General features: G+C 40.5%; 1 protein-coding gene across 1 annotated transcript in view; it reads left to right on the top strand.

The window, feature by feature from the left end:
* Positions 1 to 23,608, top strand: part of LTBP1 (latent transforming growth factor beta binding protein 1) — a gene marked incomplete at its 5' end in the record, with an annotated part of 207,114 nt that extends 183,506 nt beyond the window's left edge. Inside the window, 7 exons of the mRNA XM_082305848.1 lie at positions 681 to 767; positions 3,143 to 3,271; positions 4,592 to 4,732; positions 7,060 to 7,230; positions 18,096 to 18,218; positions 21,827 to 21,976; positions 23,255 to 23,608. Of these exons, the coding sequence (XP_082161974.1) occupies positions 681 to 767; positions 3,143 to 3,271; positions 4,592 to 4,732; positions 7,060 to 7,230; positions 18,096 to 18,218; positions 21,827 to 21,976; positions 23,255 to 23,424 (971 nt within the window). The 3' untranslated portion in view covers positions 23,425 to 23,608. The remainder of the gene's footprint in view (positions 1 to 680; positions 768 to 3,142; positions 3,272 to 4,591; positions 4,733 to 7,059; positions 7,231 to 18,095; positions 18,219 to 21,826; positions 21,977 to 23,254) is intronic.
* Positions 23,609 to 24,410: the final 802 nt, after the last annotated feature.

Raw genomic sequence — 24,410 nt, 5'->3', positions numbered from 1 at the left:
ATTAAACACTAAAGATTACTTTTCGCACAAATGTATCATCATGTTTAATTCCTGTTTTAACTATACCTTAGAATCAGTGAAACTGCAATGAAATGCGTTACAAAAAGAGCCTCTGCTTGGATAGGTTTATTTGATTCTGCATAGTCTCCAAGACACTTTAAATAATTTCCCTCTGTAATCCACACCATGTTCTCCTGTTGCAGTCAATTAGTGTTTTTCCTGTATAAAGACTAAAAAATGTGGACAGGGGTTTGTATCTCAGTTGGGGTATGTCTAGATTGCAGCTTGCAGTATAGCTCAGAGAGGCCCACGCTAGCTTTAATTAAGACAATTTGGCTACTGGTATTGTTGTAACTGCGGTGCACCATGAAACCCAGTAAGGACTACGTTTTCCTGCCAAGGAGCAAGAGAAATTAGTTTGCGTGGAGCTCTGTGATGCTGTGGGTACCCCAGCTCGGTTTTTCAAAGCTAGCTCTGCAAACTGAGAGCAGGGGAAAGTCTGGCTGTAGCATCAGCATCCCCCATTTAGCTACAGGTGTGCATGATTGCCCGATAGATGTGAATAGGGCAAAACGTTGCCTCAGATTTCTCAAAATACCCTGAAACGCATATGTTGCATGTACATATCTGAGTAACTTCTTTTTAACAACATAATTTTTTGTTTCCTCTCTCTCTCCTAGCTGAATTTACTGACTTGTGTCCTGAAGGAAAAGGTTTCATTCCCTCTGGAGAATCATCTTACGGGCTTCTTGCTCAGAATTACAAAGGTCAGTACTGACTTGTATTAAGTTTACTTCAGAAGTTCTGGTAGTTGACTGACTAGAAATGTGAGCCAGTAACGTAAACATACTAATTCAAATTTTATTAGGTGACAAAATCAGCTTGTGATATGAAACATTACTGAAAATCATCGTTTGACAGATTGTTAAGAATGTCAATTATACAGTCTCTGTAATATTCTGGTTTAATTTATACTAAGTGCTGTATACAGTCAGAGTAGGTGCTGAGACCACAAACCTCAAATACTCATTTACATATGAAATACAAAGCCACCCTAAACTTGTAAATAAATGTATGGGGAGTTGAGAGAGAAAAAAAGTTCTGTTAAACATTAGACTTACAAGTGAGAATGAATATAAAAACTGAAGATAAGCAATGATGTTTTTATTACAGAACTCCATGAAATAAGTATCGAACAAAAGATTGTAGAGAAATGCAAATGCCAGAAGGGGTTTGTGGGTGTGGGCGGGAGGGAGTTAGCATCACTAAGAAGGAAGAGTGAGATCAGCGCAATTCCTTTTCAAGTTTCAGAAGTAGCCATCAATATTAATGATTTGTGAAATTAACTTTACTTGGCATAAACACACTGTATTTGTGTTAGCTAAAATGAAGTCAATGTATTATCTTTGGGTTACCTAGCAGCTACAGGATCTTTAGAAAAGCACACACATTTTATATATTTGTTCCTATTGGAGCTGCTGTTTTACAAATCAAGAACTAAATGTAGAAGGTACTGTGTGTTCATATCCCATAAAAATGCAGTAAAATTTACTATTTTTAAAAGACCTTAATAGAGCCATAGTATCACATGGTTGGTAGGTAAGCGTTTGCCAGAGTTGCTTCTAGCTAAATCACTAATCTGTCAGACCTAATTCTGAGAGATGACAAAAATTGGTAGGACTTAAAAGGTTTTTGGGTTTTTTCCTAACAATTGTCACATGTACTTTTTCAAACTATCCTTCCTCACTGACTAGGACGCTACTAGGTTGGTTTTCCTATCGAGTTAGTGAGTAGACCATGGTTGAGTTCAGTTCTCTGTCCTGCTAATATCTTTTTGTGTTATCCTCAGCGGGTGTTTCTTTGCACCTGGAAAGCGCATGAGACATGGAAAAGATACTAAAGATTATAAGGCACTAATACCCAGATTCATTCAAACTAATGTGGGCATTTAAATGGGGTAACTCATGTAAGACCTTCACTCTCTGGAGGTGTGGCTTTGTCCACCAACCTGGAGGAAAGAACAAAGCGCCATGGGACGAATCCAGACCTGAGACTGATGGTAGCAGGGACCAGGGTTGGACAGACGGACAATTCACATCTAGACAAGTCAGAACACCGTCACAGAGCTCATCTTAAAGGATCTAATACTCTCTGAGAGTATTTTTATCCAGGGATTGTTTAAGTGTGTTGTTTATCTTTGCAGATCTAAGATTTCTGTATATCTTTGCAATGTAGATTTGGGACATGCTGTGTGTACAGTACGTCCAAATGTGTCTCAGAGAAAATCTGCATTGTTTTTGTTGTGCTGCCTCAGGGCTGATAATCTCTCTAGCTGCCATAGATATTGAAGTGTGGCAATAGTTCATCTGGAAATATCTTCCACAAATCCTGTCCATAATAAGACTTTTTCTGTTTTCAGTAATTTTATGTTGTAGGAATGGCACAAAGGACAAACAATAAATGGACAAGTACTTTTAGTAATGTGATCTTTCTCTGTTACGCTAACTCACATGTTCCTGTTGCTTCTGTCCACAAGCCTCTGCCTGTAGGAGCAACTCCTGTTTTTTTAACTGGAATTATCTGTCAGAAATCACTATACTCAGCTAGCCTTCCTTGACTCTACTCCCAGGCTTTCCCATTTTTCCCCCAGACACAAGTCCGTGTTCCATGGAAAAAGACAGATGTGTACATGACATTTCTTATTAATCTTTGCCTTGTTCTTGCTGCTAAACAGTCAAACTTAAAATATTTAATGTTTGAAGACACTTAGTGGCTGGAAGAGTGGCTGTAAAAATAAATAGCTTTATAGCCCTTTCAGTTCTTCTGGAAAAAGTAAGCATTTGAAGAATTCACCTTTAAAACTGCTGTACAGCTGGAAACAGCTGTGTGTGACACAGGATGTACTCTGACAAGGGAAAGGGAAAGTCATGGTCCACCAGTTTTCCCTTTCCCATTCTGGCTACGAGCATATCGTAGCCTCTTCCACACCAGTTTTTTTTCCTGTGGGTATCTGTGCTCCTGGGCCCTCTCTTTAAAGTGAAGTTGGCTTGAACAGAGAAGTGTATAGGCTTTATTCCATCTTGCTCCTCTGCGTGGCCTCATAGTAATTATGGTAACACAGCCTTTAATGTTTTCTCCCCAGATGCTGATGAATGCCAACTCTTTGGGCAAGAAATCTGTAAAAATGGCTTCTGTTTGAATACGCAGCCAGGTTATGAGTGCTACTGCAAACAAGGCACATACTATGACCCTGTTAAGCTCCAGTGCTTTGGTAAGTTTATTTAAAGTGGTCTTGTCACTATAATGGTATGCAGATGGGCAAAACAAGCAGACTCGTACGGCAGGATTCCCGTCAGAACTGCGGTATTCCCAGCAAGGGGAGGAACACTGGGCCTCCGAACCCCTGTAGCAGCTTTTTAAGAGGCATTGGGTCATTTCCCTTCACTTCTGCTTGGCTGGGCCGCAGTACTGGCTGACACGGCGACGGCGTGTAGAGCAGGGCTTGCTTTCTTTGCTTCCTTTGTCAGCAAATTGCTCCCAGGAGTTTGCATCTCCAAAGCAGCCCCTTGTGCTCCTTTGAGTGCATAGTCGAGAGCTGGTACCAGCCTTTATGCAGGCAGCACAAAGTGATCGGAGGTGGCTCCCTCCTCACGTGCACACTGCTGCTTCGCTCTGCCAAGGTACAGTTTAGCCTTCTGTTCTTTGTACAGGGGATGAGCAGTGAAAGCCTGTATGTTGAAGCTCACCTTTCATTTGCTAAGTGTGCTGCTTTACTATAATAAATCAAATTCATGTAGATTTTTTTTTTTCAAGGACAGATATTTTCCACAAGGAGTTACTATGCAATATAAATTACAGTTCAGGTCATTGATAAGCCCATTTTAGTCTGCATAACCTTGTACTCCTTTGGTTCTGGTATTCAACTGAAAATTACTCACAACTGTGACCCTGGCTTTTGCTTTGTAAGCAGAAAACCATGTGTAATGTGCAGAATAGCATAATGAAAGGAAGTAATTTTTGCAACCGCAATAAGAGAGCCTTTCACCTTGGGATTCTATGGTTGTTCTTTACAAAGGGTGGGGTTGTTGCTGATTTAATGTAACGTATTTGAAGTAAAATGGCCTGCTCTTCCCTTTGAGCTAAATTTCTGCCTTTCCCCTCCAAGACAAACTAAGGAATAGAACTACTGTGGCTAGATAAGGTGATCCCTTCTCCTGACCAGCTCACGAAGAGTCTCAGAAAGTATGCCCACCTCTAATGCCTGCTGGTACTGTCCAAAAGGGATAGGAACGTGGGAAGCAGCTGCAGCTGTGCTGGATGCAGGGTATGCCTGGCACTCCAACCCCCCCAGCAAGCCTCCTCATCCAGATGCTCCCTGGTACTCGAGGTTTAGAGGTCAGCATCCTGCTGATCTGTCTGTCCTGCTCCATGGGCACAGGCAGGATTTTGCTGCCAGCAATTGGTATTTGTGGTAATTAACAGAAGGCATGCAGGAAAATCTGCTCCTAATATAGGAAAATATAAACATGGATTAACACAATGCGACTACTTTGTGCTGGCTCTCCTTGATACATTTCCTTCCATTTTAAAGACACGGATGAATGTCAGGACCCAAACAGCTGTATTGATGGCCAGTGCATTAACACAGAAGGATCTTACAACTGTTTCTGTACACACCCAATGGTTCTGGACGCAACAGAAAAGCGATGCATCAGACCAGCAGATTCGAGTGGTATGATCCATTATACGTATTACTGAAGTGAGTACACCTCCACGAGGTGGTGCTGACGTGGCTACAGGCCCCAGTAAGCTCAGCCTGGGTCATGCTTGGATGAGCCTGCTCTCTTGGAGGATTTTGGAAGGCAAGGCTTGGACCGTCATCTGTTGATCCAGAAGGCATCGTGATGTAGGACTCCACAGGGCTCCACTTTGCCAATGCAGACAGGAGATTGCTGGAAGTATTAATGAGATTAAGCTTGGGCTGGGGAGTCTTCAGCCCCCTGATGCACCAGCTCTGTCTCTGCCTTATCCAGCCTCGTAGGTAACGAGGCACAGCCCGCTTGCTCTCTCACTAAGGCTAGGGTTTGGCTGTGGGCTAACTCTGGAGATTCAGTTCGAAGTGAGTGACTGCTTCTAGCAAAACAAGGAATAAAAACAGGAATAACAGGATATAGGAGGAAATAGCTGAAATTGTATCTGTGCTTTCAATTGGTTAGTGTTGAGGGTACATTGAGCTCACATTTTCAAGCTGTGGGCTGCAGCATTACTGTTAAAGTAAGGTTTTTGCATGTTCTTTCGATTTCAGTAGACACTGGTTTCAGAAAAAATGTTAGATATTATGAGATTCTTAGAAACGTCTCAGAAATCCAGAGCATTATGCAGCCTGCACAGCTTTGCCTATGCCACACGCATCTTTGAAAGAAATGTTACAATGGGTTTGATTAATACTGGCACTGTATGGCCATAAATCCAGACCTCTGGTCCCTGCAACTTGCAGTGAATTTTCCTAAGATGCTTCTGTGAAAGGAAATGGGAATACAGACTGAATGCCTGCTTTAGTCACTCCAAATTATAAGACTGATACTTTTGAGGAGTAACGTGGTCATCCTCTTGCCTGAAACTGTGACAGAACCACAGCACTTCTATTGTTCAATCTTCAGTTAAACAAAGCAAGAGCAGGATTGTCCTTTGGGTTCATCTAGGATGTGAAGTGAATGCAAGGGCCCAAAGGGTTTTCCGTCATGCGACCTTGGAGCTGACAGAGCAATGATCTCACCCAGCACAAAGCACACAAGCCTGGTATCATTACTGGCAGTGTCCTCCCTAACGCGGAGGAGGAGGGGGCAGGCTGGTTCCTTTGCTGCCAGCAGAATTTGGAGTTGGTTGCAGAGACCCACTGCTGCTCTTCACTGCATATTCTGGCAAGTTCTTAGTAGAATAGGTATCTAAATTCTGATCACCTTTGCACTTTTAGAACTCACCATTTTACTCTTGAGCTAGGTTTCAGTTCTATACTTACCCATGCACCAGCGCATCATGTAAAAACGCAGTTAATAGATACGCACAGACAAAACAGAACCTTGGTTTGTGACAACAGTTACTCTTCACTTTATGTTGGAACAAAATCAAAACTTTGCAGATGTCTTTACAAAAGAATTGTGCTGAGGTTTTTACATTCCAAGTGGACGATTAAGGTTACAGTTCCTCTCCCTCCGATCAGCAGCGATCAGATTGCTAGGACTTGAAATTGTTCCTACTGAGATCTTTGTCAGAACTAGTATGCCTCTGAAATATTCCAGCTTTGACAAAAATACTTGGTTTTGTTAATGTCCATAAGAATGTGACAGTAGTTCACAGCAGTATTCTGTCTCTAACAATAGCTGTAAGTGGGTGATTAGGGACCAGAAGAGCAGATAAACAATACTTCTCCTCACCCTCCCCAGCACTCTCCCAGCCTCCAGCTATTTTCAGCTCAGGGGATTTCCTGAGCTGATGTAGTTTGTCTGTTTAGTTAATGGGGCTCTCTTCCAAGTATTTGTCCAGTCTCCCATTGAGCCCATGTAAAAGTTTTGTTCAGCTCTGCCCTAGCTGTAAAAGTTCTTTCAGATGCCATTGACGGCAATATAAGAAAAGCAAAAGAACAACTTTTAAAGATTCATTCCATGGATGGAGTTCCTCAATTATTCACCTCTGCCCTAACACTGGTTTTTGTCAAGCTCTGTTAACTTCCATGAGAGCAGAGCTGAGTCAGTGTTAAGCGTTCAGCCATGACTACTGAAGTTTTATTTCGTGGGTGTCCAACCCAATGTGCTTTTAAATTGGCCTAATAGTGCCAAATCAGAACCTTTTAAGATTTTTGCAAAGCTGAACACTCAAGGGATGAGCCACCTCAGGCACTTAAAAATGGTCATGACTTCTAAGCTTAAATTTGTATTCAGCTAAGTCTGTAAAGCGAGGTTATTTTTCTACTCTAAGTTTAGAAAATTCTGCATTGTGCAAGTATCTTTTTGAAATAACAGTGCTGTGATGATGATGATCTAATACTGTCTTCTCCATCAGAACAAACTGAAGAAACTGAGGTCTACCAGGATCTTTGCTGGCAGCATCTAAGTGATGATTTTGTTTGTAGTCGACCTCTGGTTGGAAAGCAGACTACATATACTGAGTGCTGTTGCCTATACGGTGAAGCCTGGGGCATGCAGTGCGCACTGTGTCCTATGAAGGAGTCAGGTAAGGAAATGTCCATGTCAATTCTCGGAATGAAATCCGAAATACTTCATCAGTTTAATCCCTTGTATTTATACTAGGGCTACTAACATAAGAAAGAACAAAAAAACCTAACCCTTCAAGAACTAATGGAAATTTTTCTCATCAACTAAGGGGAAATCATTACAGTCTGGATTTTGAAAATGTAGCTGCTTTTATTTTTTGGCACTTGCAGGACCCGTTTCCTTCAGGTGGAACTATCAGTGACTGGCAATTTAGAACCTTGGTGGAAACAGGAGGGCATTTTAAGAGCAGCAGAGTTCCTTAACATGACTGACAGATTAAAAACCACGTATGAAAATACAGATACGGTTCATGTGCACACACACGCATGATACTCAACAGGCTACATAACTGTTTTGGATTTTTGCTGCTGGTATTATACACTCAGATGCATTTTTCGGTGTGATATTCTGCCAGGCTGGCTGCAATTAGATGTGTTTGCTTGATAAGGATCTGGTAAGTTGTGGTTTAGAATCACTAAACTGATCAAAGAGTGAGTTGTTATTATACGGCTATATGATCAGATATTATGAAATGTATAGATGAGCAATTTAAGATAGATAAGGGAAATGGAGTACCAATAAGGACTGAAGAATTTCCAGGCAATATAACTTAATGTTAAAGAAAGCTGGCTGACAGCCGTATTTGGGGACAGACTTTTTAGCAGGGCCAATAGCGATAGGACAAGGGGGAATGGTTTTAAACTAAAAGAGGGTAGATTCAGACTAGATATAAGGAAGAAATTTTTTTACAATGAGGGTGGTGAAACACTGGAACGGGTTGCCCAGAGAGGTGGTAGATGCCCCATCCCTGGAAACATTCAAGGCCAGGCTGGATGGGGCTCTGAGCAACCTGATCTAGTTGCAGGTGTCCCTGCCCATTGCAGGGGGGATGGACTAGGTGACCTTTAAAGGTCCCTTCCATCCCAAAGCATTCTATGACTCTATGATTTTTAAAAGACTATATTTTGGTTACGTGTTTAGAAATTAGACATTGTTCCAAGATATTTTAGGTAGAAGCTTCTTCTTGCGGTGACTACAAAAGCTAAATGGATGTAGAAAGAAATGTTGTCATCGACACACAGACTTATTTCTGGGGACTAGGGACTGGAGAAGGGACCAGTGGAAGCAGCACAGGTATATGTCATGCTGTGCCTGAGATATGTCAGCCCTGCTATATACGGCCTGGTACCATACTAACTTCTTCCCCCATATAAACTATTCCAAGGCCTAGTTTGGATGTAGCTTTCTCACTACAAATGTGTCTTTCAGTAAAATGGTTTTCCATGTAGGAATACCATGCTACACTAGTAAAGCATTTTATTCTGATCATACCTAGATTTTTCCTTGGGCTTGTGTTACTCTAACCGTAATGTTGCGGCTAAAGCAGTACATGTTTTACTTGTAGCGAGAACCCTGGAGTTAAAACTACATAGAGGAGCTCAGTGAAGCATTAATGTGGTTGTTTGTGTCTGCTTGGGTTTTATGTTTTTATTATTTACTTGCAAGGTCCCTGAACCTGTTCTTATATATTTTTAATTGTTTGAGTTTGCTTTGGAAGCACAGCAACTGAAAAAAGCGCCTGATTTTGATGATGTTGGCTAAAGTAAGTGCTGGCTGATGCTTACCCCAGAAAGAAACTGAAGAAGAAAAACAGGGCATGACAGCAGTTTGATTTATAAGATATGGGAATCTCTGAAATGTCTTCGTCAGAACAAATCCTATAGGATAACATTCCTAGGCGTTGAATTACTATACCTGCTAGAATAACAATTGCAATGGAATGAAATGTAGTAGTAAAAAAAATACAAGGCGATAGCTAACAGCAAGAATTGTTGCTATGACCTGGAGCTCCTCAAGTGGAAAGATAAAGCAGAATAAATTTTTTCTTTGTACAAAGTTCATTACATGGTGACAGTGACCCATCTGTGCCATGCAAGCATGCAATCCTGAGAGAAGGAAGGAAATCTGCTCCTGGTAGAGAGAGTTCAGGCAGGTATGAGACTTGCTTCTGAAGACTTCTAGCTAGTTACATTTAAAGCAGGATAAATCTGCAAAGGAACAGAGAAGGACTACCAAGATGGTTAGGGAAGGGAGAACCTGTCTTAGACGGGACGATGAAAAAAGCCAAACCTAGATGCAGAACAAAGGCTGCAAATGGTAAGATTCTCCGCTACAGCATGATAATGAAGGATTCCCCCAAGCTTTTAAGTTAAATAGCAGTGCTGATGTGAGAAAAAAAATTGGAACAAGTTCAGTCTGGACATATTTAGGCTTGAAATTAGATGGGGTTTGGTCATTAGGACCACAGGATTCTGGAGCAGCAATCCTGTGACAACAGTGGGGTGAGGATCCCAACTAATTCTGTGAAGAAACTTGAGAAAGTCATTTGAAAAATGACATAAAGGTTCCTGATGGATAACACGATGCTAAGTGTCACTTGGATGACCCTCAGTCAAAGCTGAAGAGCATTATGTTGGATCATAACATCTTTCTTCCTCCAGACATAAGATACTTTTCAATGCATATTAAACTTCACATAAAAATTATCTGCTTTAACTGAAACTACGAGGCATACTTGGATCCCAAATACTTTAAATCATCATTATAGATTGGAACATAGATGGTTAAAAAAATAAAAGCATATCGAATCTTTATTATGTCAGAACAAACATACAAGCTTGCGTTTCTTAGTGGAGGTGGTATATGCTCATGTGTCCTTGCACACATGTGCACGCACACACAGAGAAACCTGGAAGCCTTTCTCTGTTTTCAGGAACGTTTACCAAGAAAAATTTAAAGCTGACTGAACTGAATAAATGATTCATTTGACATGTCTTCAGTTTGTAGCATTTAAAGTGATATCATTGGCTCGAGAGAGTGCTTTCACACCTCTGGGCCAGCAGGTCACAGGTTCAAGTCCTGGCTGGGGAACCTGGAATTTCTCCATTTTTAAATACTTGTGTATTGTGTTGGCCAGATTTACTACTGAAGGTGTTTGCTTATTTCCCAAGTTAGGGGCATTCTGAAGATTTGTAACACATGTTAAAGAAGACCTGGGGATGTGAAAAGCGTTATCACTGGAAGACTTTCACCATGAAATGGGTTGGATAATAGAACAGATCATTCACTGATCTGTGGTCTCCTTTTACCTTGCTTATACTCCCCTTGTATTTGAGGATCTCGATGCTGCCCTTAGAAGGAAATACAGGCCTACCACCATAAGCGATACATTTGAAGTCCCTTCTGAAACAAAGTCACGCTTTAATAAAAATAACCCCTAACTTTTGTGTCCCAGCTTTTCTTGAAAGCACTTCCATTTTTCATGACAAGATTTAAATGTCCTGTTTAAGTAGCATCCAGCATAAAACCAGTGGGAAGATAGAGAACTTCTGTGAGAATTGATCCATATAAATGAAAAAGAAATCCAGCCTTTCATCAGCCTGAAAACAGAATTTACGTAGTTGCTGAGATTTCTAAAAACTACTAATGGGTGCTTGATCAAACAAACCCCACGGAAAACGACACTAAACATCAGAGCCTGAGACAAAAATAAGTAGCACCTCTTGAAGTATTGCAACTGAACAGCAACATCTTAACAACAATAACACTGATAAGTATTTTGATGACAACATCAAGGAACAAACTCAAAATACTAGTTCAAAATCCTGATCAAAATAGTGCAAACATGAACTGTAGTGATGTGACTGTGAGTACATCTTACTTGTACAAACCATTTTGTGGGGCAGGCCTCCTTGTCATTAAACAAAGGAAGCAAAGACAGATTGTTTTCAATTACATTGGTTGTAACATTATGATCTTATGATATCATCATAGCACAGATAAAGGCTTTCACAGATTGCATCCAATACCAAAATGTTAACTACTGAACTGTATTCCCTCTGGGCTCATTGTGGCGTTAAGCTGTACTTCCCCAAAGAACTTTTAGTAATTATCCTTAAGAAACCTCTGTGTTATTTGAGGTTTGTCATTTGCAATCTGCGATAATTGACCAATTGAGGAAAATTAGAAAATTGGATACTTTTGTTTTAGACAACAAAAGCAAAACATCATTTCTTCATTGCGCCCACCCCCCAAAAAAAAATGGCAGACGACCTTCCTTCAGAAGTTCTGCTTCCTTGGTCAATTTACTGTTAGTGCCGTAAGACCCAGCTGTCTCCATCCGGAGTCCCTGCTCAGTAACTGGCAGCAGGACAGGCACCGATGGGTTTAGCAGCAGGGTCAAAGCATCCATGCCAGAAAACAGCAACTGGCCAAGACTGCAAAAATCTGGCATCTAAAATAAGGCCGTACATATCTCATGTTAACCTGAACATGGAACACCTGAATTATAAACCTGCTGAGCCTCCGGAAGCTCCTGTGAGGCCCTTATGGGACTGGAGTGGATTTTACACAAGGTGTATTGTGACAGGGTACAGGAAATTGGAAGGGAGGAGATGGAAGTAACAGCTAGAAAATGTTGAGTACGGTGGTGTGCTGGGGTCAGTGTTTAATTTAGGGAGATTGCCTATTTTTGTATTTGTAAAATGATCTTCGGAAACCTGTCTTGGAGTTTGTTATCACAGTGCAGTGCCACCTTTGCTTCTGTAACAGCTTAGGATGCTAGGAAGGTGGAATTAGGTGCCCTTGAACTAAAGATATGCCGGTCTGTTAAGGAGGGTGCTTTCTCCTTCTTCTTCTTCTGTAGGTGGCTGCCTGGAGAAGTTTTAATGCAGAAAAAGGGGTAAGGCAGGACTGGGACTCTGCAGTTTTAACAGATGTTTTAATAACTATCTATTGAGCATGGGGGTATATTACTACATCTATAACTAAGAACTTGTTGGTAGTCTGACTACTAAAATAACATCATGAACACATTCTTAGGCAACAGTAAAGGACACCAGCATTGAGTTTATCAGCCTGCTTATTTTGTGTAACCTTACACATACCTTGTACTCTTTTACTGTAAGTTTTAAATTCTGGTAGTTTGTGGGTTTTTATGGAACCACTGTATGCTTAGAAGAGCTACAGAAAGGACAACGGTAGAACTCCAGTCAGTAGATGTTACAGATGTTCTGTGGGACTAGGAGTCCCATAAAGAACTGCTGAAGACTCATGTTGTACTTGAAGTTTCTCTTTATCTCCACCTTAGCATTTGCAAAGCCCAGCCTAGGAGGACACTGAGGTAGTGGGTAATGTGAATCATCTGGGGTGTTGTATCATGTAGGATTTCTCTTGGCCAATTTCACAGGTTTTTTTACACAGAAACCCACATCTGTGCTGGTCCTACCAGTTTCCCCTTCCATCAGGAAAGAGAAACAGGCACCCTGAGCGTTAGAGTCCTCTGACCTGCTCTAGACATCTATTTTAGGATGAGATGGTGTCCTAGAAGTGGTTATGTCTTTCCATGGACTAAAAAGGGACACTGGATGACTAATTCAGGTGCAGACCCTTGGAGATGCCTACATGTAGTTGTTGAATTCTACCCCTTCTGGCAGGACAGATTGTCTGGATTGCATTTTTGTTGCAAGGAACTCAGTGTATCCTTTGCAAACATTATGAGTTAGTTCTGGGCAGAGCTTTCGTGTTATGAGAACATGGTGTTCCCTTCGAGTTCTGGCTAACGTCACTCATGAAGATCTGGAAGTACAGGGAAGACCGATGTGTGTACAGGATGAGTTTCCATCTGTCCTCTTTTGCAATGGTAAAGATCAGCAGGGAGGCACTGGATTCATTTCTGGAGACCGTGCTTCATCTTTCCATTTAGGATGGCGTTGTGCCTCCTTCCTTTCCGGTAAGGACACTGGGCAAATGGATTATCTTTTGGGCTCGAGATATTACAGTGATTGGGCCTTGAATATTTGAAGTCAGTTGTGCAGATTTTTGGCTGCTTTCATGTCTGTTGATGAAGATTTTCAGTGCTTTTTCTGAAGTTTAGGAGAGACGTGCAGAATGGCCTTGGAAGGGTTTTCCTTATGGAACCTCACATTCCAAGTGTACATGGGAGTCAGCAAGGAGTCGGAAAGCCATTTGCAAGGTTGTGGCAGAAACCACCTGACTCTTACTACAACTTTTAACAATCTACCTTGAGCAGTAGGAGACAGAAGATTGTTTTAGGAAATTTGAGCAGCCTCAGTTGAGGAACCAAAGGTGACTACCAAGAGGTTTTGAAATAATCAGTTGGTAATTACTTCAATTTTAACAAGAGTTTTACGTCCACTGTGAGCTTTTCCTCAGTGACTTCATTTAGAGTATCTCCATGGGAGGATATGAATATCCTTCTTAACTCATGAAAAAAATCCTTTAAGACTGGTACCCTTCCCTTTTTCTTTAGCACCAAGAGTTGTAGAATATATGTGGATGCTGCCCACCACAAACCTCAGCATCTGTTCATGGAGGATATCAAATGATCTAAATTCTCAAATAGCACAATCTACATGTAAAGCAGAAATATCTTCAGCTTTGGTTCACAGATGATGCAATCTCCTGAGAGAGCGTAAGTTTAACCAATTCAGACTGACGTCCAGAACCTCTGGTTGGGAAGGGACATGTATTACATGTCATAAATGCTTTCTTGGCTTTGTCATTCTCTCCAGTGATTTCTTGCACGGTGAAACTGTTGCATTCTTAAATAATTTTGAAGGAACTGCCTTGGTGTTGATAGCTTTGGCTCCTTTTTTTGTGTGTGTGATGGTGACAGTTCTGAGGAGCTGGAACAGAAATAAAGCTTGCTTTATGGGCAGGAGGTAGGATTGGCTGTGGTGCAGTTTTTTCATGGCTATGTCAGGAAAAGCTTTTTTATATAATATTTTGCTTCACATACATGAAATATGGAGTATTTTTCTGACTAGAGAATACAAATAAGGCACACACAGGCTTGCGCAGTTACAACAACTGTATATGCAAATTAGATGCACATTTGCACAGCTGCACTTGTGCTAACAAGCACCTAAAAGCCAGTCAGTCCGTCCAATTTATGTTGCCTTGTCTCTGTCAGCCTAGCTTTCATCACCAATTACGGCTAACCTCTGTGCCAGTACGCATGTGCGTCTAGCTGTAATCCCCTAATGCGCTTGTTTTATATGCACACATCTGATTTAAAAAAAGATCTTTACATTTTTGGAAGCATACATCAGCTTCCTTTTATAATAGCTATCCTAAGTTACACAACAAGCTGTCTCAATGCTTCATTTGCAAGTTATGAGAAAAACTTAGAAACACATGGAGCAATGTAGACTAGATTATATTAAAAACACAAGTCTTTTTTTCGTCTTGAACCAAAGTTGTATTGTCCCTGACCACAGCCAGGAGATGAGCGAGCAGAGAAAATAAATCCATATAGAAAAGGGGGTTTATTGTTGATGGTGAATTACAGAAAATGCATATTTTTTACTGTACATGAAAGATTATTTTGAAAGTGAGCGTTAATTTCTGTGACAACTAAACTGTTTTGTCATTCAGGGGTAGTTACAGATTTTCCCTTGCCCCCTTACCGGCTCCGTGACCTAAGTCTCCTACGGTCATCTCCCTCGGCAGTATCCTGCTGTTCTCTCATTTGTATACTTGCTGCAACTTTCTGTGCACCAGTCTTGCTTTTACCCACAAACCTTACGGCACTCTGTTCATTTAGTTCCCTTCCCTGGAAAGTTGTGACCAGCATAGAGCACAGTGACCCAAAATATACTATTCTTAATTTGAACTGTAGGAACACAGCATAGCAAGGGGAATAGTTTAAAACAACAGAAATTGTACGTACACATCTGTCTTGCTGTAACTTGTTCTATCCTCCAGAGGGGGACTCTGATGGGTTCATTTTTCTCAGGCATCCAAGTCTCTAGTTTACCTTATTTCAAAATACCCTGGTCTCATGATCTTTCCAGAATGTGGCCCCCCGAATGCTTTTCAGTCTCTGTACTCTCCTCTCTGCCTCCCCTTTTCTTCACCCTTTTCCCTGGGAAGAAAAAAAAAAAAAAAAGACAAGCTCAGCAAGGTGGCATAGATAACTTGCCATTGTTATTGGTCCTGAATGTCTGCCATTAGTTTCTTTGGTGGGTTGCTGTTGCTCTTCTTCAGCTTATCTCCTGAGCACCTACTAACTGAATCAACACATTACAAAAGACAAGAGAGAAAGTCTACACTGCTTGGGCAACTAAACAGAACATAGAGTATTATATTATAGGTATTTCCTGTATTTATTACCTATATTATAGGTAATTCCAAGTCATCACAGTATGTATCAAAACAGTGATATAAATTATATATAAGGAGGATAGGTGTACACATTCTAAAGTGACTTAAGACTATTAATGCTCTGTCAGCTTTTGTATTAAAGCTCTATATACAAATAATACATAAATTACTAAAATATTAAAGTGTATTAACAAATGGTTAATTAAGTGTAATAGACTTCAAGAGGTTAATAGATATTACAATTATATATATAGCCTTGTAGAAAACCTTGATATAGTTACAACTCCTTGTAACAAATACCAAGTTTACAGTACGCCCTAAAACAGCTCTTCTTCATTTTGTAGCCACTAATTTACTTATAATGAGACCTAAAATTGCAGGCATCCAGAACTTGACTGGCGAAGGACCAGTGTGGCAGGAAACAAGTTTCTATTGTCAACATTTCTTTATTCTTCTTTCGATAATAAGCAACTTTGCATTGGCAAACGTGCAATATAAAATAGTCTTGCACAATCTTCAGACTACCCAACTCTCATGGACATGAGAGCTCCAGGGCTATGGATTTTCAAATGTTTTGACTGCTTCCTTCAGAAGAAAAACATTGTTTCTACTACCAGTATCACTAAGTGCAAAATTAGTACCAAGTCATCTGAGAAGCCAGTGTCCAGGTTCTGTCCAATCCTTTCCATCAGATCACATTTACGTGGAAGAAGCAGCGATCCCTACTGCTTGCCTTGTCCCCTTGCCATTCACTGACTGGTTTTTTGTGGTGGTTTCTTCCACACAGGCCAGATGGATTAGTATTTTGCGGCAGAGCCTGGATTTGCTTTGCCAAGAACATTTGTGTGCATCTGTGAGAAAGTGCTTTTATTTTTTACACTTCTGCACAGCTTTTCTCTGTGTACGTATCGGAGCCCTCGAGCGTAATGAGCATCTCAACGCAAAACAACGAAAGGAGTCAGTCCGAGGTGATAACCCGGCTGTCCCCATACGTGCCTGTTCTTGGGGGTTAGATGTGGGGAAGGAAGAATAGGGTGTTTCTGGTCCTATGACAGCTCTTAAAACTACGCTCATTATCACAGTATCTCAGTGGGAAGCTGTGCATTAAGGGATGTAAGTGATATTTGCTATATGGCGTTTATTTTCTCACGCTGGCTTTGTTTCATGTGCCATGGGATGTCTGTCTTGGGCGGTGTACTTTTTCATCTGGAAGAGGAGAGGGTTGTTTGAATATAATTATTACTGTGTATAAATATATTCTGGAGGATGCACATTGCTGGAAATCACCTTGCACTTGAAGCAGAAGGTGGTGAGATTTACAGTAATTTGTATGTTCTCTGGGGACTTCATTCTGCAGACTCGGACTGGCACCCATGACAGTTCTGCGATGTGCACTCTTATGCTCTCAAAGAGCCAAGTTGTTGATCACAGAATTCAAACAGACTTTTTGAATGCTTTGTTGTTTTCAGTACAAAATAAAACCATTCCAGGTGGAGGAGACGCTACCTGTGAAAATAAAATGACAATGCTGGGCAGCAAGCAGGGCTGTGCTCTGCGCTGTCTAGAGGCAGTCTGGATTTATCCAACTATTTGCTGTCTGGGACAGTTCTACACAGCATGAGGTTTCTGGCTCTGTAACCATCTGCAATTCTTGGATTTTGTATCTGCTTAGGGCTTTTTTTCCTCTCTCTCTTTTGGTGGTTTTCTTTCCCGTCCTTACTCTGCCTGATTCTCAGAACACCAGGCAATCTTCACAGAAACAGATGCTAAATAGTCTGTAGCAACAGTAAAGGAGCACCTGGATTGCTGTAGTTTAACAACGTTTCTATTTTCAAATAAATAGTCTTGTATATATTTTAGTAAAGGGTAATGGAAACAGAGGTGACACAATAAATCAAATGAAAAATCAAACTCTGTATCAGCATTTCAGACATGGACTCTGACACCTAAAAGGAAGATTTGCTTTCATCTGCTTCAACTTGTGTAGTCTAGCTATTGGAGAGAGGCAGAAATTTCTCCTGTGTATTTCCCCTTGCCCTTTGAGGCTCACGGCCAGGGAGATTTTGAACAGCACTCATACTTAAGCCTGTGGTTTGAAGATACAGTTTGCAGATGAGTGTGTGCTATTTCAGAAGGATTTTTCATTCTGTGATTTCTGCACGTTGGCCAACGGTGCCAGATACATGGCCCCACCTGCTCCACTTTGCTTCCTTTGGGGTGGCTTCTGCTAGCAGCCACAGTGGCCTGGGGTAGCCTTTGTTCCACCAGAATGAGGAGTGTAGCCATAGCTAGCCCTGGAGAGGGGTGTGCTGGCAGCGGGATACGCGGCGTCCCTCTGCTCTTCCTTCCCATGCAGGCCAGAAGAACCTGACCCATAACTTTTTGTACAGTTATTGACTCAAATCTATCCCTGGTGTTATCCCTATTATGACTTAATAGTCTGTGTTTGGCTCATTAACGTTTTAACGACACTCTTCTTGAAGAGAGAATGCTTTGTGGAAATTGCAGATTTATGGTGTTTCTAGGAAGATAAGTTTATTTCCAGCTAATACGAACCACAGCTCACTGGGACTAATGTAATGCAGCCTGTGTTACAAGTGTGATTAGTTTTATATCCTATTTTCTTTCCCCCCTCAGAGGACTATGCCCAGCTGTGCAACATTCCTGTTCCAGGATCTCGACGGCCATATGGGCAAGATGCTTTGGTTGACTTTGAGGAGCACTACACTCCAGAAACTAATCCATACTTTGTTGAAGACCGTAAGCAAGTTTCTCTGTTATGTAAAATACTTGAAATGAGGGTTGTAACTTGGATTATTTCCCTGTAGCTGGCTTCATTCTTCTGTTTGCTTCTGAGTAATGTGGCCTATTTATGTTTTAGTTATTCCTATGACACTAGCTTTCAGTCAGGTGTTCTGGTTCAAGAGCCAGTGTTGTATAAGAGTCCAGTTGGGCTCAGAGCACAATATTAATTTTTAATATAGTGAAATAGTTTGTGCCAAGTGTACTAAATTTGTATTTACCAACAGATTTACAGCTAAAGGTCAAAAGGATTGCCAGTTTTCCTTCTCACAAATTAATTTTCCTTTGGAGCATGGGACAGATTTCTTCAGAGTGCATTTAGTTTAAAATAAAAAAAAAAAATCCCTTCACGCCAGCTTTCCATGATTTTCCAGCAGAATTTATATGGGGGAAATGGAGAGCATGCAAGTCGTTCTCGCTCAACGGAGAAAATGTACAGCACAGTATGATCAGAGAGTATGCATGCATATAGCCTTCAGGCTAGATGGAACGGCCTGCCAAGGGGGGCGTTGGGGACTGTGTACAGCATCTCAGTTGTACTTCAGGAATATCAGGGTTCGTTACGGGTCTGGCCCAGCTCACTGTTAAGACTTGCGGGAGAGGAATTCTTACAGATCTCAGCATCTGCCACAAAATCAGCCACCTTGTACAGGTCCAGCATATTTCGTCACAGTTTTAGAGAAGAAAAGTGGAGGTATCGGAAGTAACTGGTACCTCCCCGTGCTTTATACACATGGCCTACAAGTCGCCACTATGCTCTTCCCAAAGTGCTTCTCCTGTACCAGGAGTTATTTTTAAAGTAACAGTAATAGGTCAAAACAGGGCAGGAGGATTACAGCACACTATTAGAAGGGTGATATGCATTTCTTGGGCACATTGCATTTTATACATTTATACAGAACTACACAAATCAGGTTAATGAGTTCATTTCTATTTAGCATCTAAATGACCTTTTAGCTCTACACAGAATTGTAAAATGTCTTATTTCTTTATATCCAGATGATTTTAATTAAGCAGTACTGAGTGTTGATGTCTAATTGAATGTCACACAGATGATAACTACCAAACACAATGAAAAGCCCAGAAAGATGACTGGGTAACCAGTGTGATAGATAAAATACTGAGTGGGAAAGAAGCACTTTGCAACTTAAAAGCAGTGGTGAATAAATGCAGTACAACTGTGGACAGTTTTGAATCCACAGCTAAGTCCACTGTCTTAGAGACAGAGGCTTAATAGCTCGTCTCTTGCTCCCATCCTATCACTGAATCGGATACAGTGGCAAGCAAATGCATAAGGAACTCCAAACCACACAGCTGTATGACTCTGTCCTGATCAGAGGCATATTCCCTGACAGATACAGTTGCCACATGTTTAAGGCACAAAGATTTCAAAGTCACAATCCTGCTGTGGTCTGTATGAGGAACATGACAATACATTTCATCCCGTGGCAGGCCCATGTACTTAAATGTAATATTTGTCACCTGGGTGTAATCAACTTCTACAGAAGCAAATACACATTAGAATTACAACCCAGGTCCCATCCAGCTGTTCTGAAGTGGAATGTTTTGTGAAGTAGAACTTGCTCTGAGTGATAAATATATTGGGTTTAGCTAGTTAAAATTACAACATACTGTATTTATGAGAGAGAGAGAAAAAAAATATGTATTTGTGTGTGTGTACATATGCCTATGTACATGCATATATGTATGTACATATATTCTATATGTCAAATAAATTATGCCTTTTCTTAAAAGGCATCCTATTAAAAAATACCTATGTATTTAGGGGAGCACTTTTCCCTTTCTTGGCACTGTTTGTTTTCTAAATTAGTGAAGATCTTCACTTTAAAGGACCCTCATGAGCCCTCTGCAAGCTCTATTAGAGGACTTGACCAATTTCCATTATGTTCTTGTTTCTTACTACATTGTAACCATACATCATGGCAGTCTGCTCAGTATCCTCCGTACTGTTGCACTGCGATGTGATTTACTAGGTTTGTGGAAAAGGTTGTAATGTTTCCCGCTTAATGTACACATGTGTACATCCTATGTATTGTATATGTTCTTGAGATGTGGCATATGTCAGCAAGTACTTATGTCACGTTATGTGTTCAGTGTCTCCAGAATTTATTCAGTGTATGACTGACCAGCATGTTCCTTACTAAGAATTCCCACATCCAAGAGAAAATCCAGGATAATAGAAACAATGTAGGTAGTCAAAGGGGGGTGGGGGGTGGAAATGACAGTACAGACGTTAAATGGAGGACGATACAGAAAAGGCGGAGTAGGAAAGGCAAAGCAGGACAAGAGAAAAGAGAAGCCTCAAGAACCAAGACAGGATGGAGTAAATATAAAAAGGCAAGAGGACAGGCACAAGGAAGGGGAGAAATTCATATTCCTAGGTAGCACTGCAAATCTATGTATCACAACTGCTGCAACAATATAAATCAGCAAACAGATTTCAGATAAACCAATTGTTTGTTTGTGGAGTCACTATATTAATTATATTCGTTATGGGGCAGACAGGGAGATGTATCCTACTTTACTTCGCTCCAGCTCCAATTTCCCCTCCATTTCTATGCTATATATCCATTATGCTGGTAAACCTCCGACTCCCAAATGCTCTCGAATTTTTCCTCAGAAGTCTTTTTGATGTGATGGGCTGCCATCTGCAGTCCTCTTACATCACTGCTTCACAAATAGAAAGCTAGTTAAAAAACTCATGCAGGACTAAGAGGAGCAGTTCAGTCCTAGAGAGAACCTCTGAACATGTGAAAATGTCAAACAATTTTTTAAGTATAAATCCTTCCATATACATAGAAGCATAACTGTCAGAAAAGCCCTAAGACAGGGAGCACAAAAGGCATTGTACAAACCACTGAATACAAAGACAACTCTTTGGCTTTGACTGCTTACCATCTAGAATTATGACAAGGAGCAATTGGTAGATTATAGGTATTTGTACTGGCACCAGTTGCTGAAGTACCAGCCAAAGGGTTGTTAACCAAAACCACAACAGGAAAGCAGTCTCGGATTTCTTCTTACTTTCCTTAAGGCAGTTGAGATTGATTTTTTTTTTTAATACATTTTCTTCTAGATAATTAGAACGCATCTCTTTTCCCCTACACACACCTTGTTTTTCTAGAATACTGATTTAAGGAACTTTTACTCCAAACTGCACTACCACTTCTTACCTTTGTTTCCGTAAAGGTTGATACACATACCAATTCAAATAAAAGGTGCTATTTAGAAAACACTGATTTATCCTTTAAAAAATACACTGTCAAATTATGCAGTTTCCTTTACCAAAAAAACATAGATTTTTAACACAACTTAAAAATTTAAGACTTCACAAAGTTATTCAGTTTTCATCTTGAAACGTATCACAGCACTTTTCTAGTGCATTTAAAACTCCAGATGGTGCAGATCTGCTAAAGCTGACCTATTTTCTGCAAAGTCAAGTCACATTCCAGTAAACGTCTGAGAGAAAGTCAGACTCTCACTATACATTTGGGTATACTGATTCAACAGCTCTGTTACTTGTCTGCAATTCTTTCTCCACCCAGGTTTTCTGAACAGCTTTGAGGAGTTACAAGCAGAGGAATGTGGTATTCTGAATGGATGTGAAAATGGCCGATGTGTAAGAGTCCAGGAAGGCTACACCTGTGACTGCTTTGACGGTTATCACCTGGACATGGCCAAAATGACTTGTGTTGGTGAGGACAGCGTATTACTTCATCTTCTTCTGTTAGTCTGTCAGTCTCCTCAGTCACTTGCCCTAAGGAGGGGCTAGAACAAAGGGGTTACAGATGATCACCTGAATTATATTAAAGATGCCAACTTTGTCTGATTTACTGCCGAGGCCAGTAAATATTATTACAGAAATAACTATGTTGGTGTTCCTCAGTTCATCTTAGTCATTACAGCTGTGTTCAGTTAAGAGCCTAGAAATGAGCAGACACACATTTGTGTAATGAAGCCTAAATTTATATTAATAATTTAACACCAATATACAGAACAAATGTTTTTCAAAGGCTTTAGTGAGCTAAGAGAATGGAACTGGATCCAGAGCAGAAGAGTAATTTTAGGAGTAATTTTTTAGTAATTTTTAGACTGGCTGAATCACCTAAGTATGCAGATAACCCCTTGGTGGGGTTTGGCCCCTGATTCTCACTGATTTCAACAGTCAACAGCCCAGACTATTCCTCTCACTCTCAAACTAGCAAATCTGCACAACTCACCAGAACATCTAATGACTATGTCTTCAACTAAAACAACAAAACACAGGAACGGCAAGTGTCAGTGAGAAGATGAAGCAAAACAACACCCCTTAGTGTAGAAGCCTAGTAGAGACCATGCGTGGGTATTTCAGTTTAAGGTCTGTACTAACCTTGCTTAGCATTACGCTTCGTAACCCACAGCTGAGGTCTCCCAGTTGTATCTTGATAAGCTGCCTGCGTGCCTTGTAATCTTTGGGACTTTATTGCAAGCTGACCTCCTTAGCGAGAAAAGATGTAGCTCCTGTGTATTTCAGGCCAGTGCTGCACAATATTGAGTGCAGGTAGTTTGCTGTTCACAACCACTTAGTTGACAACACCAACAGCTCCTAAAGTATTTGAGTTTTTAAAATGCAGATATTATGCTAAGGACTTGGAGCTTCTTTCTTATAAGCTGCTTTTCCGTCATCCTATAAAAACCTGTAAGCGGTTATTAGATTTTTGTTTTGCAGCTTAGGCTGAATTTGGACTTGGTGATCTAACAGTTTGAGGCCATTTAATACACTATTGATGCCCTGTGATCACTTCCACCTCTTGCCAATAAAATACTCATCTGTAACAGCTTTTGACCCAGCCTAATTCCACCTGATCTGAGCTGAAAATATAGTTCTCAGTGTATTCATACAGCATATTCTACCCCTGACAATGCTGGAAATAAATGAGTTCTACCGAGACACCAGACTTAAGTGCATGTGTTTTGATGTCCCCTTTTTGCAGATGTGAATGAGTGCAACGAGCTGAACAACAGGATGTCTCTCTGCAAGAATGCCAAATGCATTAACACGGAAGGTTCGTACAAGTGTTTGTGTCTCCCAGGGTACGTACCTTCAGACAAGCCAAACTACTGCACACCACTGAACTCAGAACTAGACAGTGAACTGGAGTAGAGGAAAACCTCCATATCCTAAGCCCATATATTCTGCACTGTATAAAGAAAAGGAAGAAAAGTATTTAACTTGAGAAGAGAAGGCACCGGAGTAGCGAACGTAAGGGGAGAAAAGCATTAAAATGTGTCAAAGGTGAGACGTGATGGGCTGATTGTATATCAGCATCACTGAAGTGACAGACCAAATGGACACATTACTCTGTATTAAAGAAACAATCAACTATCTAGTGTGTTCATAAGAAAAAAAGGATCTTTGAAAACAAGCAAAAACAGTGCTGTTATTTTAAACAGAAGAGCTTTGGTTTTTTGGTTGTTTTTTTTTTTTTTTTTTACTATTGCTTGATTAATTTGGCATTTAAATAGTGATGGAAATATTTTATATTACTATGTCATTTTTTGATTGTTCAGTTCCTTGCCTACTGTTTCTTTTCAGACCTTTTTTCTGATCAGTACAAATTCTATGATACAGATATTCTTAGGACATTTTATAAGAACTGTTACACAGGGTAATGCTCCTCCTTCTCTGGAACATTGGTCAGTGACTTTTTTTTAATTTGCTCGTTGTCTGCCCTGTGGAGCAGGCACCATTTGTTTTCAAATGTTTATATACCTTGGCGAAAAGTCCTTATATTCATTTTGTATTCTGTATGGTTGTTACTGCACTTAAAGTCTTTAGAACCTTTCTTGCCAAGTTCAAAGCTGCTAGTGGACAACATTGGATTCCTTTTGTACATTAAAACAAAAGATTTTAGCTCACGTGTGTATTGTAATGTGTAAATTGAACACAAGAGAGATCTTGTATGATTACCCTAACATATTAAAGCTGTATATTAAAACTCAATAAAATCACCTTTTTTTTAGAAAAAAGCTATTTACTAATTGTAGGCATTTTTTCCTTTTATTGGTGTTTGTTACAAGAAGCAACCCCTCAGGTGTTTACAGTACTAGAATTAATTTACATTACAATAGTTGTCTGGCTGGTTTTTC

Source organism: Platalea leucorodia, assembly GCF_965183815.1.
Source record: "Platalea leucorodia genome assembly, chromosome: 3".
NCBI classification, from domain to species: Eukaryota; Metazoa; Chordata; class Aves; order Pelecaniformes; family Threskiornithidae; genus Platalea; species Platalea leucorodia.
This window is presented reverse-complemented; position numbering and strand designations above follow the sequence as displayed.